At 35.6% G+C, this 25,021-nt stretch overlaps 1 protein-coding gene across 1 annotated transcript in view; it reads right to left on the bottom strand.

Moving 5' to 3' along the window:
• LOC114333630 (VPS35 endosomal protein-sorting factor-like) overlaps nucleotides 1-25,021 on the bottom strand; it is a 106,953-nt gene that overhangs the window by 58,499 nt on the left and 23,433 nt on the right. The window contains exons 5-9 of the mRNA XM_050654355.1: nucleotides 23,167-23,497; nucleotides 21,859-22,035; nucleotides 19,822-19,999; nucleotides 17,846-18,015; nucleotides 144-426 (exon numbers count right to left, since the gene is read on the bottom strand). Of these exons, the coding sequence (XP_050510312.1) occupies nucleotides 144-426; nucleotides 17,846-18,015; nucleotides 19,822-19,999; nucleotides 21,859-22,035; nucleotides 23,167-23,497 (1,139 nt within the window). The remainder of the gene's footprint in view (nucleotides 1-143; nucleotides 427-17,845; nucleotides 18,016-19,821; nucleotides 20,000-21,858; nucleotides 22,036-23,166; nucleotides 23,498-25,021) is intronic.

Below are 25,021 nucleotides of genomic sequence, written 5' to 3'. Positions count from 1 at the left end.
ATCGTTAATTTCACAAATATTCAAATAATTACATTCCTAGAGACCTTTCAAATTAGATGTCCCGTGACCTCGGTTTAGAGGTCACGGGACACCTAATACTAACACCTAAAGAGAGGGGGGATAATTTAAGTACCTTCACTTACCGTGAAATATTCGACAACGAATTGAATCCAAACTTCAGCGCAGGTGATATACTCATCCGGTTTCGTAAAAGAACTTATATATCCCCAAACTATATTTAATATTTCTCGTCGTTGGTCAGCGGGTGGGGGACACACAGTTATACACAATCCCAAAGTTCTCAACAATACATGCAGCGGTACGCCTCCATCGGTACAATCGCTGATCATGTCCAAAAACTCTATCGTTCTATCGGCTATGTAAGCTGGTTTAAATCCAGACATGATTGTGTTCAATATCAGAGAACTAAAAATTAAGAATACTTAATATACCTATTAATAACAACTTTTAAGTATAATTAATAAATATCCACAATCGTGTTTGCCACAAAAGCAGGGAAAAAGTAGGAGGGGATTTTGATACAAAAATTATTTTGGTACACGAGAGGTTGTATTCTACACTGCGTGTCAGAGAAAATGGGCCACCCATAAAATTCAAGAAATTTTTTATTTTTTTCTTATTTATATCAAATTAAATCTATTGTATGTATATTGATTCAGTTACTCTTAAGGCGCAATTCCATTGAGGCAACACTGAACGACATAAGGCAAGATACACGTATCCACTTGTCGCCTGCTTCAAGGTTTGCGACTTTGAGCCACAAATTTTAAAAGGTCGTATGCGTCATTTGTCTTCCTAGATCGCATGCGTCTTGTCGCATGAGCTTGTAGCATGCGTCTAGACTAAACATGATTCCATTCAGGCGACTTCAGTTTAGTATGCTATGTCTTTGCAAGCAGTCGCGGCAGCATCATCTTTAGTAATTGCATTGAATGGTAAAATGAAAAGAAGTAAACCACGGTGGTGGAAAAGAGAACTATAATATGTTGGTAGTCAAGAGACGCAGAATAATTTCTATATAAAATTGATTGCAGACGATGAAGCTTTATTTCGAAATTTCACACGAATGAGTTAAGACGATTTTCAGTACTTGAGAAAGTGTGACCAAAAATAAAAAAAGATGATACCAACTTTTGCGAATCATACCACCGCGTGTGAGTCCCTTATGTATTTGAATGACTGGTAAAAGAAAAGTATTTTTGAACTGTATAAAATTTATTAATTCCTAGCTGAACACTTTCGGCTTACAAAGCCATCTTCAGAGCTATGGTCAAATGTTTAAGCACCACTATGAAAAAGGGATCCCATTTTTTGCGTTAAAAAATTTTGACAAAATTCCTTATGTGGTTTTTTGCAAGCTTGATCAGAGGTTGAATTTTGAATGTAATAAAGTTGTAAAAAGGTTAAAAACATCAGAACAGCACATGGGGCTTTCACAAAAATACATTAAAATTTTTAATCATGGTAGGGTTCAAAGACTCACCATCTTAAGTTGAGACAACTCGCCTCAACGAGATTCAAATGCAAACCTTTTCACTTTTTTACTAGAATATGAACCGCTCTTTAATTTTAGTTTTTTCCTCTCACGGTGAAATTCACAACGTAAATTATTGATTTTCTTTTTTATATCCCTTACAGTACATTCATATTTATCTGAAAACTGCTTCAACTTGTCAAGCTTTATCTTATTGTCTTTATAAAAACTAATTTTCTTATTCCATAACTCAGGTTAGTCATGGGAGTCTTCAATAAATAACATTGTTTTTTCAATATTCCACTCCTTGTCGCACGATAAAAGCCGCACCGATCCGTTGACTGCTAGATAGCGGCGACACTGTTCAACACGTTGAAATTTGCCGAACGGTAATGCTTGCGTCCCAGCAACAACAGTCAACATGTGGCATGCGGGAAGGCGACTTGATTCGTGTCGCTTTCTGTCTCTTGAATGGAAAGACTTTATAACGTTACAAACGTCACATCTTTGTTATTTTATTTTTAAATAATTATTTTATTCTATTTTCTTTAATATTTCATTAATAATTTTCTTCTATTTGTTTTACCTGTTTTCTTCGTTAAAAACTCGTTGTTACTACTGTCATGACAGTGACACTTCGTGTCTCAATTCATTATTTTTTTCTAATAATTACATTTCAACATATAACAGTTTTTCTAATATTTTTTTATCTAACCTAACTTTCAATATCAGACCATGTGTTCTGATATTTTAGTTTTAAATATATCTTTTTAACTTAAATATATGCATGGTTAATCAAATTATTTGACTAGTCCCGTCAGTATTAATTTTATTTTATTCCTTTGCCAATTACTATTTTTTACGATTATTTGGCAAGGCTCGTTTTTGGTTTTTCTTCTTGATGTTTGATATGTGTTTTTATCTTATAGTTTTTGGGAATAAAACCACTTTTCTCCCTCCGGGAGTTTAAAGCATCCTCAAATCGCCGGCGATACAACAACGAGGACCATGTCATCTGGACTGCAACCACATCACCAAGACTGCAACGACCAACATCCGTAGGTCTGGTGGAATACAGCATTTAGAGCCACAGCGCCAGTTGCAGAAACAGCAGTACCATTCAACGTCAAGAAGTTACCATCGAACCAACACCACAAGCCATGCATAAGTATAATCCAGAATTGTTAGTTTTTGGCAAGAATTTGAATATATTTGTTAATGCATTTAATAAGTCATATTTTTATTATATCTTTATGAACAATAAACATGATTGGTTAAAATATTGTTTTGTTTGCTTTCATTCTAAATTTTCAGAGTTCATATCTAAGATTGGGACAAGACGAACACACACCTTGAGAGACTGAGCTAAGCTAGGGTGAACGATAGCTGTCTTAGTTGGTTGAAATATTATTTTCGAATGGTATTTCAATTAGCTGGGGTAGTCTCTCGAGTCTCTTCGTTCACTGGCGCCCAACGCCTTTTTTTCGTTTCAACTTTGTGTAGCATGCCTCATGTTGCCTCAATGGAATTGCGCCTTTATAGAACGTAAACCGACACTATTATTAGTAACAAATGGAAAACAAGGAAAAATTTGAGAAAATAAATATATTGAAAATTTCGATGTACCATTACAGTTACAGTTATAACAATAATAATTGAATTACGGAGTCAAGAAAAGGCAATTATTACTCGTTTCAATAATGTGTGTTGCCTCCACGATTCTTGATGGCACTCATCATTAGATTTGGTATAGAACTGATCACAAAATTGGAAAGAAACCCTTTGTAAAAGGTATAAAATTTTTTTATTAAAAATCCCTTAAAAGGGCTACATCACAACAAAACGTTTTCGATTTTTATAAAAAATCATCATCAGTGTTCGATCTAAAAATAAGTATAACCGATTTAATGAATATAAAATTATTATTTAAATTTTGACAAAGGTTAGAGCAAGTTGGTTATACTTACAAACTGGATGCTAGCTGAGCCACAAAAGAAAAATATCTGGGTAAAAACCCTTTACATAAAATATAGATGCCTTAAAAGTGCATACTTCAAGAAAAAGGCCTGTGATGGTCACATGGCAAACAGGATAATGCCCTAAGGTAAGGTATACAGGTTTCCCAACACGTGGGATCCAAATTGAGTTGATCACATTTCAATGACTTAATGGCAACTGAATGCGAAATGAGTGATGTTTCTGAAAGGTGTCAAAAGACAGATGGACAACGTGACGTGGAATTTACCCTGTATTACGACAGCCAACTAATTGTTAGTAAAATATTTAATGAAAATTTACATAGTAATAACAAACATCAACAAAGTTGTGGCTATAGTTACATTTAAGTAAGTACCTTGAATATGTAAGATGAACGTAAAGTATGAAATGATTTTTATAATGAGAAATAGCCAGAATCTATGCAGCCATCTATACATGTTCCTATTCAAATTGAAGTAAGTCCAACTGTGCTGTTGAAAATTTGATTTACTATGAATTAAAAGGAGTGTTTGGTTTAATTGTACCAATGGCAGAGTAAATTAGAGAGTCTGTGGTAAATGAAAGTCTGATATTAAAGTAGTGTTGAAATTAAGATAAGTTGTATGAGTCACAGGAGGAAACTGATATGATATAATGATATGTGAATTAATTGGTTAAGGTACCTGAGTGTTGATATTGGAAGTGAAGAAGAATATCAATTGAACTAATAACCTGGCAAAAGTATGAGGTCCTTTTATGTAACATAAGCATCTAGGGCTAAACATGTTTATGAAATAGGGATTTTTTCTATTTTTTATTTTTTTTTATACCAAGTTATCGAGTTGAATTGAAAAGGTTTAAAACTGGATGGATGTATGAAGGTGTATTGGAAAACAAGCAATATGTGTAAAATTAGAAGGTAGTGAATAATTTGTGATTTGATATCAGAATTGTTTACTGTAACATTTGAACATTTTCCGGAATGTTAAGAGTATGACTGTTTTGTTTTAAATGTTGAGAAAAGGTGGAAGTGTTCTCTCTTTTTGTGTGTTCAAGGGAACGAGATGCTAGTGACCTACAAGTTCTTCCTATGTACGTAGCATCACAGTCAGAGCATTGAAGTTTATAAACCCCACTACGATTCATGTAGTTGATAGGGTCTTTGGAGTTGCTAAATTATTGGAAACTTTAAAAGAGATGTGTATGTTGTCAACTGATCTCTTGATAATATTACTGATATCACCGGAAAGGCTCTCTTGATGGAAAGGTAATGAAGCATAAATGGGTCTGGTGGTCAGATCCCTGGGAAACGCAGCCTCCCTCAGAACCCTCAGTTGTCTCTTATGAAGGAGTTTGGTTATAAGGTTTGGTTCGTAACCGTTATTGAAAGCAATTTGTTTGATAGTGTTAAGTTCTTTAGTGTAGTTAGATTGAGATAGGGGGATGGTTTCTAGACGGTGTATGTAACTATGGAAGGCAGAGTATTTATGTGACATTGGATGGTTTGAAGACAAGGGTATGACATGATCAGTCTGTGTTGGTTTCCTATAAATACTAAAATCGAAGTGGTCATTCAATCTGGTGATGGTGAGGTCGAGAAAGTTAATTGAATTGGATGATTCAAGTTCCATAGTGAACTTAATGTTGGGGTGGATTTGATTAATTTTAGAAAGCAATAGCTCAGCTGATGTGGAGGGTCCTGTTAAGAAAACTAGACAATCATCTACGTATCGAAACCAGTGTAGAATTTCAGGATTTTTCATAATCTGTGTGGATTCTAAATGATCCATAAATATATCAGCTAAGAGAGGAGATAGACAACTACCCATAGCTAGGCCATCAGGTTGCCTGTAATATGTATTATTAAATACAAAGAAATCTTGAGATAAGCAAAATTGTAATAATTGGATGATTGAATTGGTAGTAGACATAGTAATGGAGCTGGCTCTAAGAAGAGAATGTACCAGATTAATAGTTTCTTGTTTGGGGACTGAAGTAAAAAGGTTGCTAACATCGAATGAAAGCATAGTAATGTTGGGATGAAGATTAATTTGTTGAAGTTTATTGACTAGATGATTGGTGTTTTTGACTGAGAAACGAGGGAAAAAATTCGTCATAGTGTTGATAAGGTTAAGTATGAATTTAGAAAGGATTGACACTGGAGTGTTTATTATGGAGTATTTTAGTCCTAGATTAAGAAGTTCTAGTTCATTTTTGTTAAAGACAACAGATGAAAGGTTTTTCAATCTTGGATGGAAGACAAAATCAGAAAATTTGGTATTGTTATTATTATTGTTATTAATATGTAAGTTAGATTTGTCATTGATGAGTTTGATGATAAACTAGTTAGTTTCATAAACACTCCAGTGTCAATCCTTTCTAAATTCATACTTAACCTTATCAACACTATGACGAATTTTTCCCCTCGTTTCTCAGTCAAAAACACCAATCATCTAGTCAATAAACTTCAACAAATTAATCTTCATCCCAACATTACTATGCTTTCATTCGATGTCAGCAACCTTTTTACTTCAGTCCCCAAACAAGAAACTATTAATCTGGTACATTCTCTTCTTAGAGCCAGCTCCATTACTATGTCTACTACCAATTCAATCATCCAATTATTACAATTTTGCTTATCTCAAGATTTCTTTGTATTTAATAATACATATTACAGGCAACCTGATGGCCTAGCTATGGGTAGTTGTCTATCTCCTCTCTTAGCTGATATATTTATGGATCATTTAGAATCCACACAGATTATGAAAAATCCTGAAATTCTACACTGGTTTCGATACGTAGATGATTGTCTAGTTTTCTTAACAGGACCCTCCACATCAGCTGAGCTATTGCTTTCTAAAATTAATCAAATCCACCCCAACATTAAGTTCACTATGGAACTTGAATCATCCAATTCAATTAACTTTCTCGACCTCACCATCACCAGATTGAATGACCACTTCGATTTTAGTATTTATAGGAAACCAACACAGACTGATCATGTCATACCCTTGTCTTCAAACTATCCAATGTCACATAAATACTCTGCCTTCCATAGTAACATACACCGTCTAGAAACCATCCCCCTACCTCAATCTAACTACACTAAAGAACTTAACACTATCAAACAAATTGCTTTCAATAACGGTTACGAACCAAACCTTATAACCAAACTCCTTCATAAGAGACAACTGAGGGTTCTGAGGGAGGCTGCGTTTCCCAGGGATCTGACCACCAGACCCATTTATGCTTCATTACCTTTCCATCAAGAGAGCCTTTCCGGTGATATCAGTAATATTATCAAGAGATCAGTTGACAACATACACATCTCTTTTAAAGTTTCCAATAATTTAGGACAATGTCTTTCCAACTCCAAAGACCCTATCAACTACATGAATCGTAGTGGGGTTTATAAACTTCAATGCTCTGACTGTGATGCTACGTACATAGGAAGAACTTGTAGGTCACTAGCATCTCGTTCCCTTGAACACACAAAAAGAGAGAACACTTCCACCTTTTCTCAACATTTAAAACAAAACAGTCATACTCTTAACATTCCGGAAAATGTTTCTCTAATACACAACATACCTCAAAAGAATTTCTTAAGATTGGACCTATACGAGGACTTGAAAATAATTAGAGAAAAGCAAAGTAGCCCTAACTGTGTTAACCGCCATGTGTCTTTCAATCGTGACTTCAATCCCTTACATCGTCAACTTTTTTCTTAACCTAAATCTCCAAACTTCTTTGCTGTTTTCAAACTCTTTTTTCATTTAAATTAACTTTTCCTCCATATTTACTTATTTAACAGATGACATTTCTAACATCAACTCATTATCCCTTAACTTCTACTAGTCTTCCAAAATAATCTACTTTAACTTTTTCCACAGTTTTTACTAAATCGACCAGTCACAACTCTAACACTATTTGATCTCTTCCACCCAATTTCGTAACTTATTGCCATTTGATCAGGTTTTCGTTATAGGTCCAACTAAACTTCAGAAAAATATTTATAAAAGGTTTTTATACTAATTCTTCCACTCTCTTATCCATAGGATGTGGGGTCTGGTTTCTGGGGCGCCCAGCCTTTTTCATCACACCTCATTACAGTAAACAATTCTGATATCAAATCACAAATTATTCACTACCTTCTAATTTTACACATATTGCTTGTTTTCCAATACACCTTCATACATCCATCCAGTTTTAAACCTTTTCAATTCAACTCGATAACTTGGTATAAAAAAAAATAAAAAATAGAAAAAATCCCTATTTCATAAACATGTTTAGCCCTAGATGCTTATGTTACATAAAAGGACCTCATACTTTTGCCAGGTTATTAGTTCAATTGATATTCTTCTTCACTTCCAATATCAACACTCAGGTACCTTAACCAATTAATTCACATATCATTATATCATATCAGTTTCCTCCTGTGACTCATACAACTTATCTTAAGGCCGGCCATTGGTAATGTTACAAGTATAGGCGATCCCATCACCTTTATAAAGTACACCACTCATAATCTAGAGCATATATGTATACCGAAAAATGCTTAACCTACTAACAATATATCTCGCTAATTACAGCCATATTTTTGCTACCCTACCTGTTGTGTATTGTTTATAAAAAAATGTGAAAGTTTTGCTTTTTTCTCAATAAATATAAGAGCGTTTATATCTAAATTACTCAAGTATTTAAATGAATTTCATGATAAAAGTCCGTTTAGCACTAGCCTATATGTAACGGAAGGATGTAACGTTAAAAAAATGTGAATTAATAAACTACTTTTTGCGTGGTGTACTTTTAAATTAAATTTCTGGAATTAATAGAAATTGGCATGTGAAACTTAAATCTTGTACATATAATACACAAAAAGTATAGGAATCTGTAAGAATCTAAGCTCTGTTAATGTAGCAATTATGTATAAGATGGCGCTACGAAAAAAATTAAATAAACATCAAAAATTCAGGAGCGTAATGGCCCGTTTGAAACTTTCCTTAGGAAATTTCGGTACTTGACAAATATGAGTTTATTAGGGGTCCGGACAAATAATCCCGGACAAAAAATCCCCACAAATTATCCCCGGACAAAAATCCAAGGACAAAAAATCCCCGGACAAATAATCCCCACAAAAAATCCCGGACAGATAATACCCACAATTTTTTTTTGACAAAATATCCCCGCAAAAAATCCCCAAGAAATATTTTTGCCCAATAAAGTTGTCAAATGAATGCTTATAATCCAAGGATGGTACTAAAGATGAGAAATTTAGGCTGTCTGTCCGTCGGTACATCCGACCGCGCATATAACTACTCCGTAATTATGCCAGGTAGAATGACACATGAGGGGTCGAATGAACGGTTATAATCCAACAATGGTACTACAGATGAGCAATTTGGTCCGTCGGTCTGCTTGACCACGAATATAACTCCTCCATCACTGTACCAGGTAGAATGACAAATGAGGTGTCGAATGAAAGCTTATAATCCAAGGATGGTACTAAAGATGAGAAATTAGATCAAGGCTGTCTGTCCATCGGTCCGTCCGACCGCGAATGTAACTACTCCGTCATTATGCCAGGTAGATTGACAAATGGGGTGTCGAATGAACGGTTATATTCCAACGATGGTACTAAAGATGAGCAATTTGGTCCGTCGGTCTGCCTGACCGCGAATATAAGTCTTCCGTCACTGTACCAGGTAGAATGACAAATAAGGTGTCGAATGAAAGCTTATAACCAAGGATGGTACTAAGGTTGAGAAATTTGACCAAGGCTGTCTGTCCATCGGTCCGTCCGACCGCGAATGTAACTACTCCGTCAATATGCCAGGTAGATTGACAAATGGGGTGTCGAATGAACGGTTATAACCCAACGATGGTACTAAAGATGAGCAATTTGGTCCGTCTGTCTGCTTGACCGCGAATATAACTCCCCCGTCACTGTACCAGGTAGAATGACAAATGAGGTGTCGAATGAAAGCTTATAATCCAAAGATGGTACTAAAGATGAGAAATTAGACCAAGGCTGTCTGTCCATCGGTCCGTCCGACCGCGAATGTAACTACTCCGTCATTATGCCAGGTAGATTGACAAAAGGGATGTTGAATGAACGGTTATATTCCAACGAATTTGGTCCGTCTGTCTGCCTGACCGCAAATATAACTCCTCCGTCACTGTACCAGGTAGAATGACCAATAAGGTCTCCAGTGAAAGCTTATAACCAAGGATGGTACTAAAGATGAGAAATTTGACCAAGGCTATCTGTTCATCTGTACGTCCGACCGCGAATGTAACGACTCCGTCATTATGCCAGGATTAGTGACAAATGGGGTGTCGAATTAACGATTATAATTCAACAATGGTACTAAAGATGAGCAATTTGGTCCGTCGGTCTGCTTGACCGCGGATATAACTCCCCCGTCACTGTACCAGGTAGAATGACAAATGAGGTGTCGAATGAAAGCTTATAATCCAAAGATGGTACTAAAGATGATAAATTAGACCAAGGCTGTCTGTCCATCGGTCCGTCCGACCGCGAATGTAACTACTCCGTCATTATGCCAGGTAGATTGACAAATGGGGTGTCGAATGAACGGTTATATTCCAACGATGGTACTAAAGATGAGCAATTTGGTCCGTTGGTCTGCCTGACCGCGAATATAAGTCTTCCGTCACTGTACCAGGTCGAATGACAAATAAGGTGTCGAATGAAAGCTTATAACCAAGGATGGTACTAAGGTTGAGAAATTTGACCAAGGCTGTCTGTCCATCGGTCCGTCCGACCGCGAATGTAACTACTCCGTCAATATGCCAGGTAGAATGACTAATGACGTGTCGAATGAATGGTTATAATCCAACGATGGTACTAAAGATGAGAAATTTGATCCGTCGGTGTGCCTGACCGCGAATATAACTCCTCCGTCACTGTACCAGGTAGAATGACAAATGAGGTGTCAAATGAAAACTTATAATCCAAGGATGGTACTAAAGATGAGAAATTAGACCAAGGCTGTCTGTCCATCGGTCCGTCCGACCGCGAATGTAACTACTCCGTCATTATGCCAGGCAGAATGACAGATGAGGTGACGAGTGTACAGTGAACGGTTATAATCCAACCATGGTACTAAAGATTCACGCACGCATTTCGTTTCCGAAAGTTGCACTTTCACGCACGACTTGCGGGAAAGTAAAATACCTTGTAATATTGCATTATAATATATTATAATACATGCAATAAACTAATATTGAAAGTTTGTTTTTGACAACCTTGTCAAATTATTGATTTGTGTATTTTCACTTCTAAATAAAAATTGATATAACTCTATTTTTTTGTGGCTTTTTCCAAACGTACGGCCCTAGAATAAATATTATTCCTAACTCGTGCGGAAAGTGTGTTCCTCGCACTCGAATGCCTGCCCGAACTCCGCTATCGCGTCGTTCGGGTCAACGACAGTCTCATGCGTGAAATTATCACTTTCCGCACTAGTTAGGAAAATAACTATTTTATGATGTCGATATTTTCCAAGTTATGGGGGGAAATAGTGACAGTTAGAGGTTAGAGTTAGAGCATAACTATTGAATTGTCTCGTTAATTATGAGTTTTACGACAAAAATGTAGGTACCTATAATACAAAAATAGAACTTAGTAGATAGAATTAACTTTTACATAATTTTGAATTTTGATCTCTTTCATTTTTTTTACGAATATTTAAAATTGTTTCAAATATGATTTCCTACAATTATTTCTTTTTGACAATTTTTTTCGTGCGGTTGATATTTTCCGAGTTAGCGGGAATATATTAAAAAGGGGTGGGGGAGCATACTTATTGAATTGAATCTTGTTTCCGAGCTGCCCCAAATTTTATAATTCTAACCTTTAGGGGAGGTCAATAGTGGTGTAAATTTAAAATTGCGACTGAATTCCGCTGAAGGGTTAGCCGTCATATTGATTTTAAAGGAGAACCGTTCATGCTAAATACCTCCACCATTTTCAACTTTTTTGCTCTACTGCTCATTATTTATAATAGTTCCCAGGTAGCAAGACTGTTTAACGCGCTCTATCTGAATCTGCGTTCCATTAGTGTGCAGATGGGTTATAGGTATAGATAGGGCTATTATAGCAATCGCCATTAAACCGGTTTTTGGTACGAAAATAGTGATTAGCAATTAAATTTAAGCATGAATTGTAATTTCGATTACCAAATATCGAATTCCAATTGTGAGTTCTTTCAAAAATCGTGCATGCAGCACTCTGCTTTGAATAACCCTGTTCAAAACATCCTATTTGTGATGATAATTGCTTGTCCTGAAAACGATAATCTTGATTGTAATACAAAAAAACCTATTCATTTTTGTAATTTCAAGTATTTGCTCATCATCATCAATGGCGTTATAACATAACTCTTCGAGACTCTGCCACATTTTTTATTATTTAAAATCAATACAGCTGCCCACGATGCGATATTTGATACCGTTCACGTTATCAACACCAGTAATAAAAATTTAATGTGTTTCTCGGTCGATGATCGAAATGCCACATCAGCGACTTGTTAATTATTGTGTTTTGACTGGAATAAGAATGTGAATTTTAACCGAATTTTTAACGTGCTAACAAATTGCACATACAATTTTTTTTTGTTTATGCTTATTTTTTATTATAATAAATATGTTGATTTTCACCCATTCGTGAGCAAAAATTTGGTTGTTTTGACTTCTGAGTAATACCAAAAAGTCAAAAATCGTTATAACTGAAAAAACTCGACAGAGTTATGCTCGATAAACTCATAATACTCATAAAGCTAATAAAATATTTTTGATCTTTTCGTTTCACATGATTCACTGAGCGTTGGCTTATTTTTTAATATTTTTCCTTATTTTTTTTTTAATTCATTGAATTATAGCGTTGATTGAGATATTAGAGGCCGTCCAATATATCAATCAACGATTATAGTGAATATGCTTATTTAATTTAAAAATAAAATAATTCTATCCTCTTCTTCTTGCTGTGCCTGTCCGTGACGAATGTTGGCGATCACCATGGCATGGCAATCTTTATTTTATCTGCAGCAATGCAGGAAAGCTTCACATATGTTGAGTTGAACCAGGTTCTGAGGTTCTTTAACCAGGATGTTCTTCTTCTTCCTGGACCTCGCTTTCCAAATATTTTTCCTTGCAGAATGACTTGTAGGAGGGCATATCTGGATTCATTTCGCATAATGTGTCCAAAGTATTCCAACTTTTGAGATTTGATGGTGGTTAATACTTCTCGGTTTTTCCCCATTCTTCTGTAAGGACCTCCTCATTTGTGACCCGATCAGTCCATGGGATTTTAAGAATTCTATTATAAGTTCAAAAAAAATTCAAAAAAATATGCTTGAAATATTTATTTCAAACTCTAAGCTCACCCCACCTTAAGGATAGCTATGACACGAATTTGATAGGCAAGCCATGCAAGTCGTTTTTGTCTATGTATGAAATTTAATAAAAAAATGTCTCATCCGGAAAGCAGATGGGTGCAGGTCGACCTATATTCGGATCTTAGACTATAACGTATATATAGTTTCGTAGAGTTTTGCTATCAGCCGTTGATGATTTGCTGATGAACGCTACTCGTGTTATTTCTTTCCGTTCATGTTCACAAGAGCATCGTGTTAACAAGTAATTGGACTTCGTAAGTCCTAGGTTTTCATCCAAAGTAATCGAAAGTAGAACTGGAAGTCGATATTTTAACTCTTCGTGTAACTTTGCGTCGATTCATATACGATTTTACTAATTTTGGATCATATTCATTTACATTAATATCATACTTTGAGTCACTTTAAAACAGATACTTGCGGTTGCAACTCTAAAACTGAAGTCCGATGTTAAATTACTCATCTTTAATACCATCCTTGTGTTATAATCTTTTATTCGAAACCTCATTATTTGTCATTATATCTGTATTAATACGGAGGAGTTGTATGTAGGAGGACAGACGGAAAGACACTCATGAAACCGGAAGTATATATATATGTTCTCGCCTTGCGAAGGCTCGTCGGATAATATATCACTTTTACTATTCCGGTGACTTTAAAACAGTATTTCCGGTCCCATTTGTAAAACCGGAAGTCCTTGGTCAAATTTCTCACCTTTAGTACCATCCTTGGATTATAAGCTTTCATTCGACACCTCATTTGTCATTCAACCTGGTATAGTGACGGAAGAGTTATATTCGCGGTCGGACGGACCGACGGACAGACAGCCTTGGTCAAATTGCTCATCTTTAGTACCATCCTTGGATTATAAGCTTTCATTCGACACCTCATTTGTCATTCTACCTGGTACAGTAACGGAGGAGTTATATTCGCGATCAATCAGACCGACGGACCAAATTGCTCATCTTTAGTACCATCGTTAGATTATAATCGTTCATTCGAAACCTCATTTGTCATTTTCCCTGGCATAATGACGGAGAGAAGTTACATTTGCGGTCGGACGGACATATGGACAGACAGCCTTGGTCAAATTTCTCATCTTTAGTACCATCCTTGGTTATAAGCTTTCATTCGACACCTTATTGGTCATTCTACCTGGTACAGTGACGGAGGAGTTATATTCGCGGTCAGGCAGACCGACGGACCAAATTGCTCAACTTTAGTACCATCGTTGGATTATAATTGTTCATTTAAAACCTCATTTGTCATTTTCCCTGGCATAATGACGGAGAAGTTACATTCGCGGTAGGACGGACAAATGGACCGACAGCCTTGGTCAAATTTTTCATCTTTAGTACCATCCTCGGTTATAAGCTTTCATTCGAAACCTTATTTGTCATTCTACCTGGTACAGTGACGGAGGAGTTATATTCGCGGTCAGGCAGACCGACGGACCAAATTGCTTATCTTTAGTACCATCGTTGGATTATAACCATTCATTCGACACCTCATTTGTCATTCTACCTGGCATAATGACGGAGTAGTTACATTCGCGGTCGGACGGACAGATGTACAGACAGCCTTGGTCAAATTTATCAGCTTTAGTACCATCCTTGGATTATAGGCTTTCATTCGACACATCATTCGCTATTCTACCTGGTACAGTGACGGAGGAGTTATATTCGCGGTCAGGCAGACCGACGGACCAAATTGCTCATCTTTAGTACCATCCTTGGTTATAAGCTTTCATTAAATGTTCTAAACATTAATTACATTTTCATTCTAAATTAGACAATTAGACAAATTTGAGTGATATAATTGTTCTTCCCTGGTATAATTTTATAATATTGGGACATGAGAAGTAGGTAACAAACTATGATGAACCAATATGCGAAATAGATTTTTCCAATACTTTTGGTTTAGATTTTACCACGAGATACGAGCACAGTATTTATCCGAGTAAAATTTTCAGCGAGACCCCGTCCTTAAACCTCCTAGAAAATGAAAAGTTCGCACCTCACATATAAAACGATTTCGAGTCATCTTAGCGAGACAGCACCTGCATACCTCTCTGTACTGAAACTAAACTATCAGCTGACTATAAAGTCTGGAGTCCGCGGCTTCGCTTAGATATCTATTGCGTTATTTCTCCGATAGAGGCAGCATCTCTCGGGAAAGAATCTTTTCTCTCTGTTGCACTGAAACTTGGGGACCTCTCTTTCATACAACGGCCGGCCTTAATTTCAACACTACTTTAATATCAGACTTTCATTTACCACAGACTCTCTAATTTACTCTGCCATTGGTACAATTAAACCAAACACTCCTTTTAATTCATAGTAAATCAAATTTTCAACAGCACAGTTGGACTTACTTCAATTTGAATAGGAACATGTATAGATGGCTGCATAGATTCTGGCTATTTCTCATTATAGAAATCATTTCATACTTTACGTTCATCTTACATATTCGAGGTACTTACTTAAATGTAACTATAGCCACAACTTTGTTGATGTTTGTTATTACTATGTAAATTTTCATTAAATATTTTACTAACAATTAGTTGGCTGTCGTAATACAGGGTAAATTCCACGTCACGTTGTCCATCTGTCTTTTGACACCTTTCAGAAACATCACTCATTTCGCATTCAGTTCATAGAGGTATATATTAACATAGAGGGAGCCTACCTTCCGCGCTTCCTGACGACAAGATCTCATGGACTGGTTTGCTGCATCTCTTTCTAACACATTGTATCGAAAATCTATGATGACATTCAGTGTGAATATAGGCACGGAAGAGCAGGACAACTGTAGCAGCTTTACTATGCGTAAGAGTGAAACAGCACTAATCCAAATAAAAAAGATGGTGTCGTCACTTCGCTCTGAACGACACTCTCTCTATGCTAATATATAACTCTATGATTCAGTTGCCATTAAGTCATTGAAATGTGATCAACTCAATTTGGATCCCACGTGTTGGGAAACCTGTATACCTTACCTTAGGGCATTATCCTGTTTGCCATGTGACCATCACAGGCCTTTTTCTTGAAGTATGCACTTTTAAGGCATCTATATTTTATGTAAAGGGTTTTTACCCAGATATTTTTCTTTTGTGGCTCAGCTAGCATCCAGTTTGTAAGTATAACCAACTTGCTCTAACCTTTGTCAAAATTTAAATAATAATTTTATATTCATTAAATCGGTTATACTTATTTTTAGATCGAACACTGATGATGATTTTTTATAAAAATCGAAAACGTTTTGTTGTGATGTAGCCCTTTTAAGGGATTTTTAATAAAAAAAATTTATACCTTTTACAAAGGATTTCTTTCCAATTTTGTGATTGATGGTATACAGCCAACTACAGGAAAACTTTTTCTTTTCCTTGTGGATTTTGAGAACTGATCACGTTTTGGAAGCTCCTTTGAGGAAAAGTGGTCCAATTCCTCAATGAGAGCCATTTAAAGCTCTTCACATGTTGTTGGAACATGTATAGGTACTGTATACGACGTCTTACACGCCTTTTGAGATGCCTGCATATATGCTTGATAGGATTAAGGTCTGGACTTTTCATTATCTTTAAGATTCTATGTTACAATACTTGCCGTGTGTGGTGTCGCATTATCTCGTATTAGCAGACCATTGCCAAATAGAAATTGCAGGAGGAGCATTTATGAAACTTAAATCTATACTGTGCAATTATCAGTAGCAATTGCACAAGAGCTCTAAAATTATTGAATTTTTCCCGAGTGACACTTTGACAGTTTTAATTTCACGACCCGAAGGGGAGTGAAATTATGTCAAAGTGTCACGACGGCAAAAATTCTATATTAATTTTAGAGATCGAGTGCAATTTGTTGAGATTATTTCATAAATAAAACTGTTCAAAACCACAATTTTATTGTAATTTATTTATGTAAGTACAAATTAATGTCACTGACTGAATGTATTTTTTCGTAGCAAGGAAGGGCATCTGACGTAATATACTTGACGACGGGAAATTATCAAAAATTATCAGTTTAATTTTTATTTCTGTAGCTTTCTATTGGTCAGAATCTCCTATGAATGAAATAATCAGCTGAACTTCAGCTAACAATCAAGTTCCTAAAATGTTATGTGTAAATGTGTATCCTGTGTTACTATATGGATGTGAAGTTTAATACGATGAACAAATTAGAAGCCTTCGAGATGTGGTCATATCATAGAATGCTTAAAATCTTACGGGTTCAACACATTTCAAACAAAGAAGTCTTGAACACAATAGGTCAAGACGAAGGTGACTTAAGGAAGTGATAAAAAAGAGACAACTTGAATATTTGGGGCACATAATGAGAGGTAGCAGATACTGGATACTGCAGTTAATAGTTAACGGAAAGATCGAGGGAAAAGGGGGAATTGGCAGGAAGAAGTATTCATGACTCCGAAATCTTCGTCAATGGACTGGCTTACCAGCAGATGAATGGTGACATGCCGCGCAAAATCGAGAACATTATCGAAAAATTGTCTAGGAAGCTACCCACGCCTATAACTTGGGTACGGTACTCAAAGTAAACCAAAGCCTGTAGCAGAATGCAGGAAATACCATATCGTAGACCTAGACCTAACCTCGAAATGAATGGCGACGTGTTTTTTTGTTGTTTATTTGGGTTTATATGACTGCTGAGTGACGACGTGATATGTCATCCTTATGTGGCATATTGTTAAGTTGATTTTATTTAATTTTATTTAATGACGACGTGATGTGTCATCCTTATGTGGCGTATTGTTAAGTTGATTTTATTTATGATTTACCGTTGAGATTAAAAAAAGAGTCACTAATATTTGACAGTTGAGAAGATAATTTAGGTAGCCCATGTCCACGACAAGGGGATTTCATAAAGTCAAATAGTGTAAAGTAATTTAAAAGTTAACATGAAATTAACTGAACTTGTATGGTAAAAAATGTATATAGAGTTACCTGTTTCTATTTTTCCTACATATGGTAAGTAAGTTCGGTAGGTAGGATTCATTTACTACACAATTCACTGCTTCCAGAATAAAATCTAATGCAGGCGTGTAAAGTGTAATATAACTGGGTAGTTGCATATTTTGTCTTTCTAGATCATTCTTGACACTTCGACTAAATAACTGAAAGACAAATACAAGGCTTTAGTTGATAAATTCATTTTGTATACCTACTCAAAACAATACTTATATAGGGTGTCCCAAAAGTAGCGGAACGGTCGAATATTTCGCGAAATAAACATCGGATCGAAAAACTGAAAAATACGTATTCAATAATTTTCAAAAATCTATCCAATGACACCAAACGCCAACCCCCACTATACCCCCTGGAGGTGGGGTGGGGGGTAACTTTAAAATCTCAAATGGAAACCCCCAGTTTTTCTTGCAGATTTGGATTTCTTACGTAAAAGTAAGCAACTTTTATTCAAGACTTTTTTCGAACTGTGGATAGATGGCGCTATAATGGGGAAAAAGAATTTATCCTGATACCATAAGTAAATTATAGAAACGGTCTAATGTCTCGAGAAATACACTTCCAAATGAGAAACCAAAAAACAGGTTTTTAATATTTTTCGAAAACCTATCGATTAACACCACACATGACCCTCCACCCCACCCCCGGTGGGGTGGGGGGTAAATTTTAAATCTTAAGTAGCAACCCCCATTTTTTATTGCAGATTCGAATTCGTCATAAAAAATTAAGCAACATTTATTCGAAACATTTTTTAAAATTGCTGATAAATGGCGCTAATAAATCGTATTTTTCCAATTAAAGCGCCATCTATCAACAATTCTGAAAAATGTTTTGAATAAATGTTGCTTAATTTTTCATGACGAATCCGAATCTGTAATAAAAAGTGGGGGTTGCTATTTAAGATTTTTAAGTTACCCCCCATCCCACCTCCAGGGGGTGTACTCATTTGGAAGTGTATTTTTGAGATATTAGACCGTTTCTATAATTTACCTGTGGTATCAGGATAAATCGTTTTTTCCAATTATAGCGCCATCTATCCACAGTTCGAAAAAATGTCTTGAATAAAAGTTGCTTACTTTTACGTAACGAATCCAAATCTGCAGGAAAAACTAGGGGTTTCCATTTGAGATTTTAAAGTTACCCCCACCCCACCTCCAGGAAGTGTAATGGGGGTTGGTGTTAAGTGTCATTGGATAGATATTTGAAAATTATTGAACACGTATTTCTCAGTTTTTCGATCCGATGTTTAGTTCGCGAAATATTCGACCGTTCCACTACTTTTGGGACACCTTGTATAATTATTGATAGCTAAATTTTCTGAGTTTCTTTAACCTTCGGCCGGGCGTGCCTTAAAAGTTACAACGTCGGGAGCGCAGCAGCAATTTGCTGCCATGTAGTTCCTTATTATTTTCGACACTTTTTTAATATTGACTAACTGTATCGTTATTTATTTTGTCAAAAAATAAAAAAGCTTTATTAATTTGACTAATAATTATTTTAATAAATTGTACAAAAAAACTTTAATTTATTCATAACATTACAATTTGTACACACAATATTAGATTTAGAATGCCGTTTACAAGTGAATGCACTACATTTTGTACATTTCATAGGCGTATACGACTTAATTTGTTCACTGTAACAATTGCAGAATCTACCACGCTTAGCAGGATTTTCGTCTTCTTGGTGTGGAACTGATTGCTTCGGAAACATCCTGAACAGAAACTCGGTTATATCACGTGGAAGTAAGCACTATTCATAACAAACAGCGATAACTAACTAATTGTACTTGAATTTCACGAGACGATGATGGGTACCCACTAAGGATTAACCAATAAGGGAATTTTAAAAAGATCACGTACATAGCATATCCCGTTAACACTTAACAAGGAAAAATTGAGTTTACGCAGCGCGTCCGGCTGAAGGTTAAATATTAATTTTAAATAAACACTTACATGTTGATAAGAGTCTAAGAATCCTGTAAAATTGGCAAGTAAAAACCCAAATTCCGATTTTTTCTTTAAAACAGTTATTCCAATTCTGCATAAATAACATCTAACATACAAAGCCACTAACGGATTGCCAATTCCGTGGACCATGTCAGTCATTCTCTGCAGGCTTTCACAGCATTCGCTAGAAAAGAGTAACCTTACAGATAAATTGCATTTATACAGTTCTGGTATCCATATGTGACACCAGGTACATTTATATTAAAAATTGAACGTTTTACTAAAAAATCAACCCCATTCAAATAACTTAGAATACAATATATAACGCAGAGTCAAAGATGAGCCAATGAGTACTTGGCCTATTCAACAACTGCCAGTTGGTCTATTCTTCTTTGTGTACCTGTCCGTGACGAATGTTAGAAATCATCTTCTTCTTCTTAAGGTGCCGAGACCGCTTGTCGATCGTTGGCTCTCATGTTGCCCAGCATATTAACAATCACTGTCTTATTTACAGCCGCACGAAATAGTTCAGTGCTAGTTTTCCCAAACCATTGGCGTAGGTTTTTAAGCCAAGAAGTTGTACGGCGGCCTACACTTCTTTTTCCCATTATTTTACCTTGCATGACAAGGTGAAGTATGTCATATTTTTCTTTGTGACGCATTATATGACCAAAGTATTCCAATTTGCGCCCTAGAAATCATCATGGCAATCTTATCTTGTCTACAGCAGCGAGGAAAAACTGCACATATGTTGTGTTGCCAGATTCTGAGGTTCTTTAACCAGGATGTTCTTCACCCTGGACCTACTGGCTTATATGAAGGTATATCTGGATTTATTTCATATAATGTGTCCAAACTATGTAGTTTTCCTCCCTAACATTATCTTCCGGTTCTTCTTCGTTCTTCTCAAATATCCGAAACGCAAATGAGGACCTTCTCATTTGCTACTCGGTCAGTTCACGGGATCTTCTCAGATATCTCAAATGTTTCCAATCTGCTGCACATATCTCCGTTCAAGGTCCACGATTCAACACCATATAAAAGGACAGAAGACAGCATTCTTACTTTTATACTAAAGAAAGATTTTGGCTTTTTAAGAAGGGCCTCATCAAGTTGAAAGTGGATCTATCTAGCTTTTCCGATACACGCTCTTATCTCCTGGTTATTGGTCCATTCTGTCATCTGTTTCTTGCTAATTATCATGAGCTTTGTCTTTTTTACGTTTATGTTGAGTCCATACTGTTGACTATAATCCGTGATTTGGATCATAAGGACTTGTAAGACTTCTAGGTTTTCCTAAAATACTAGGGTAAAGCTGCAAACCTGATGTTTAACAGGTACATCTTTAGTACAACGCCTTCTTCAATGTTGTCCAAAACTTTGTCTTCACCGTCAATTTTGAGATTTGCGGTTCCGATTCCAGTAAAAGTTTCTAGTTATTTTCAGATCTTGATTGTTAATTCCATCTTCTTTTAGTATTTGCATCATTAGCTGCTGTACTCGATAAAACGCTTTCTCATAATCAACCAGACATACATGTACGTTGTACGTCGCAATTGATATCTCTTCAACTGTGGAATAAGACTTGCACTGAAAACAAATCCTCTCTCGTACCAACAGCATTTATGAAACTGAGCTGGTTGGGGGAAATTTGACTTTTGCATAGCTTGTAAATTGAATCAGTCGTTCCAGAAACCCGAGATGTCCAAAAAAGCAAAGTTGTGGAAAAGGACAAAAAACATCTAGGGGTTACCGGGATTCTCTTGATACAGAAAAATTTTCTCCACTCTTGAGGTTCATTTAGGATGTTAAATCGGCTCGGGTTTTTCGTAAAACATGTGACTCTGTATCTAAGGGTAGTAAAAATGCACAAAAACGAAAATCGATTTTTTTATCATGTCCGGTTTCTGAAACGACCGATTCAATTATCTTATGAATTATCTTTAAGAACATGTCACCCAGCATTATCTTAGTGCCATTTCTGGGATATCTTCTGTAAGCTAAGTTTATCTGTATAATTATAAGACAAAAATGGGGACTTACTTGGTAGATATAAACCGATACGAATTTAAAAGAGCTATTTCTACATATAATCTAGGAACAAGCTCCCGTATTGAAGCTATTTTATAGAACCAATTGAGACAGGTTTCTTTTGCTGTATCAGGAACCATATCAGGTGTAAAATCGTCTGGTAAAGTTGTCGGTGTAATAGAACCGGGTCTAAAACAGTTAAGAATATAAAATACATAATATTATTGCATTTCCATTACATTCAGTCTTGAGCTGTGTTTAACACATTAACCGCCAAATTATTTATTTATTTTTTGTTCAAAATACATGTTTAGAATATTAATCTTATATGGAACTATATTTAACTCACAGAACGCCTTGTGTGAGTTAAGCACAACTCACGTGGGGTTTAATGTGTTGAAATTTCAAGTCTCTAGCCCATCGAAAAGTTGATTTCAAATTACAAAATACCACCTGAACAGACAGAGGAAATTATCGTCCACGCAATCTTTTTCCATGCATGAAATTATTCACGAATTACTTTTATACTAGGTCTCTTTTTAACTCACAGAAACAATATCGAGAAATTAAGCCACTTTTCCATAGAAATCACAATAAGTTAAACAATAATAAACAATACGGAATGTATTTGAGAGTGTAGCGGTTACGCTTTGATTAAATTAATTTAATTAAACTTAATAATACCCCTCAAGAAATTTCTTGTGATACGCCCGCAATCGATCTAAAAACGACATTTCTCTACACATGCGCGACAACCTCTTTGGAGTGGAACGAAATCGATTTTTCGATTGGGACGACAATTGGTCAGTAAAAACTCGATTTAAGAGGCACGCCGTATCTTGAGAATTATTCTCACCATTATTTAAGTGACGGAATTGAAGCAAGATTTTGGATGGAAATGAAATCTAACTAAAATGAAATCAAACATCAGCCAATACCATGTGCCAAAATTAGTAAATCAAAATTAAATATATCTTGGGACTTCTCTAGAAGAATAATTATACCGCCGGCGTGCCTGCCTTTTTTCAGTAAGTAATATATTAATATATAATATATTAATATATAATATATTACTGGTTGCACCAACAAATCTTAAGCTCCAGCTTAGCTAAGCTCAGCTTATAGATAGAATCGTTTTAAGTCTTGCTCCATAATTTTCGATTCTTATCTATGCAATCCATATAGCAATCCATTGTGGCAAGTTGAAAATTGATTTAAGACTCCAAGGTATAACGCGGATGTTTCGTAAGCTGAGCTTAAGGTACGTCTTAAGCTTAAGATGTGTTGGTGCAACCAGGCATAAATACGATATAAACTTACTTTATAAATTGGGCTTTTGTTTTCAGTCGATCATAAACCAATTTTCCAAACGTATCCAAAATATCCGTGACCAGAACAAACTTACTCGGATAGAAGGGAAGTACTTCTGTGTCTCCCAAAAGCTTTGCACACTGTATCGCTATTTTCAGAGCTTTGACTCTTTGCTCTGTATTCCAAGCTAAAACCAGCTCTCGGTTCAACTGCTCGATTTTTGATACGTATTCAGCTTGCGATACATCCAATCTTTGTTGGGAACCTTCCTCGAAAGAGTCCAACTGTTTTAAACGATGTTGGACTTTGTCCACGGCAGTACTTTGTGCTTTCACAGTCACTGTAACAAAAATCGTGCAATAGATTAAGTATATCGTTTTTGATTTGAAACATTTATACAATATGATGTGTACTATATTGCAATTATAAAAAGCAATTGGAATTCGTAAGTCCTAGGATTTCTCCCAACGGGACCGGAAGTAGGACTAGAAGTCGATATTTGAACTAATTGTGTAACTTCGATTGTGCGTTGATTGATATGATTTCTGTAATTTTGGGTAATTTTTGCCAAACTATACAGGGTGTAACAAAAATACAGGTCATAAATTAAATCACATATTCTGGGACCAAAAATAGTTCGATTGAACCTAACTTACCTTAGTCCAAATGTGCACATAAAAAAAGTTATAGCCCTTTGAAGTTACAAAATGAAAATCGATTTTTTCCTATATATCGAAAACTATTAGAGGTTTTTTATTGAAAATGGATACAAAAACAGAGAGTGAATCGGAAATAATTGTTGCAGATATATCTTCTAATTCTTTAAAATATTACAGGGCCTCATAAATTGCTATGGCTTCAGCACTGAAGATAGAAAAATCATGGCCTAACTTAAACATTTTTTCTGTTTTAGTAGCAGGCATGTAAAAGGCACATCCAGTGCTAACTAACGTCTTAGATGCATCTGTATATATATTTACAGATGTTGTTCTGAAGCTATTTTCTTGTGGCATTTTTATAATCAAGTATATTCAAATGGGAAATAAGCCACAATTTTACCTAAAAATGATTTTATTAACGTTTCGACGCCCAAGTCGGGTGTCGTTGTCAAAATACAAAATAATACTAAATAAACAAAAATGTTGTTGCTTAGTAAAAAATTCTTCTAATAATTTATTTAATCTGACTCATTTATATCGGAAATTCAGACACGTATTATACATTTTAAAGTAGACGACTTTAAAATGATATTGCCAATATTGATGAGTTGCGTTCCTGGGACGACTTTACTAAAAGATAGTTCATTCGATTACATGAAATCAATCCCAACTCAAGAATATCCGCCACAAAAAATCATAGCATGTGATCTGTCTTTAAAAAGACAACCAAATGCAACGGTGGCACTGAAATTCTCGCGTTAGAGATTCCATAGTAAATCGTCGAAACGTTAATAAAATCATTTTTAGGTAAAATTGTGGCTTATTTCCCATTTGAATATACTTGATTATATTTACAGAGTCTGACCAATTCTCTAAGAATGTTCTTAAGATGTTAAGATCACTGTTTTCATGGTAACTTGGTTTTACTAATTTAACTGTATGTAAAAAAGAATGAAAATCTTCAAGTCCAAAGCTATCAATCACGTTATAATCACAGTCAAAATTTGACAGATCTCGAAAAGCCTCGCAAAGTGGAGGCGAGTTCTTTAGCTTCCAGTATTTATTAGTTAAATCCGCTACATTCAGCTTGTTAACATTTTAGAGGGCATCTTTGACATCTATTTTATCGGGAACGTGCGTCGTCGTGAATAATGTTTGCAAGGCTATATTACATATACCGTATACTAGATATATAAATAATCATA

This window comes from Diabrotica virgifera, chromosome 6, assembly GCF_917563875.1.
Source record: "Diabrotica virgifera virgifera chromosome 6, PGI_DIABVI_V3a".
In the NCBI taxonomy this organism is placed as follows: Eukaryota; Metazoa; Arthropoda; class Insecta; order Coleoptera; family Chrysomelidae; genus Diabrotica; species Diabrotica virgifera.
The sequence above is the reverse complement of the archived record's forward strand: the minus strand, read 5'-3'. Positions and strand labels throughout refer to the sequence as shown.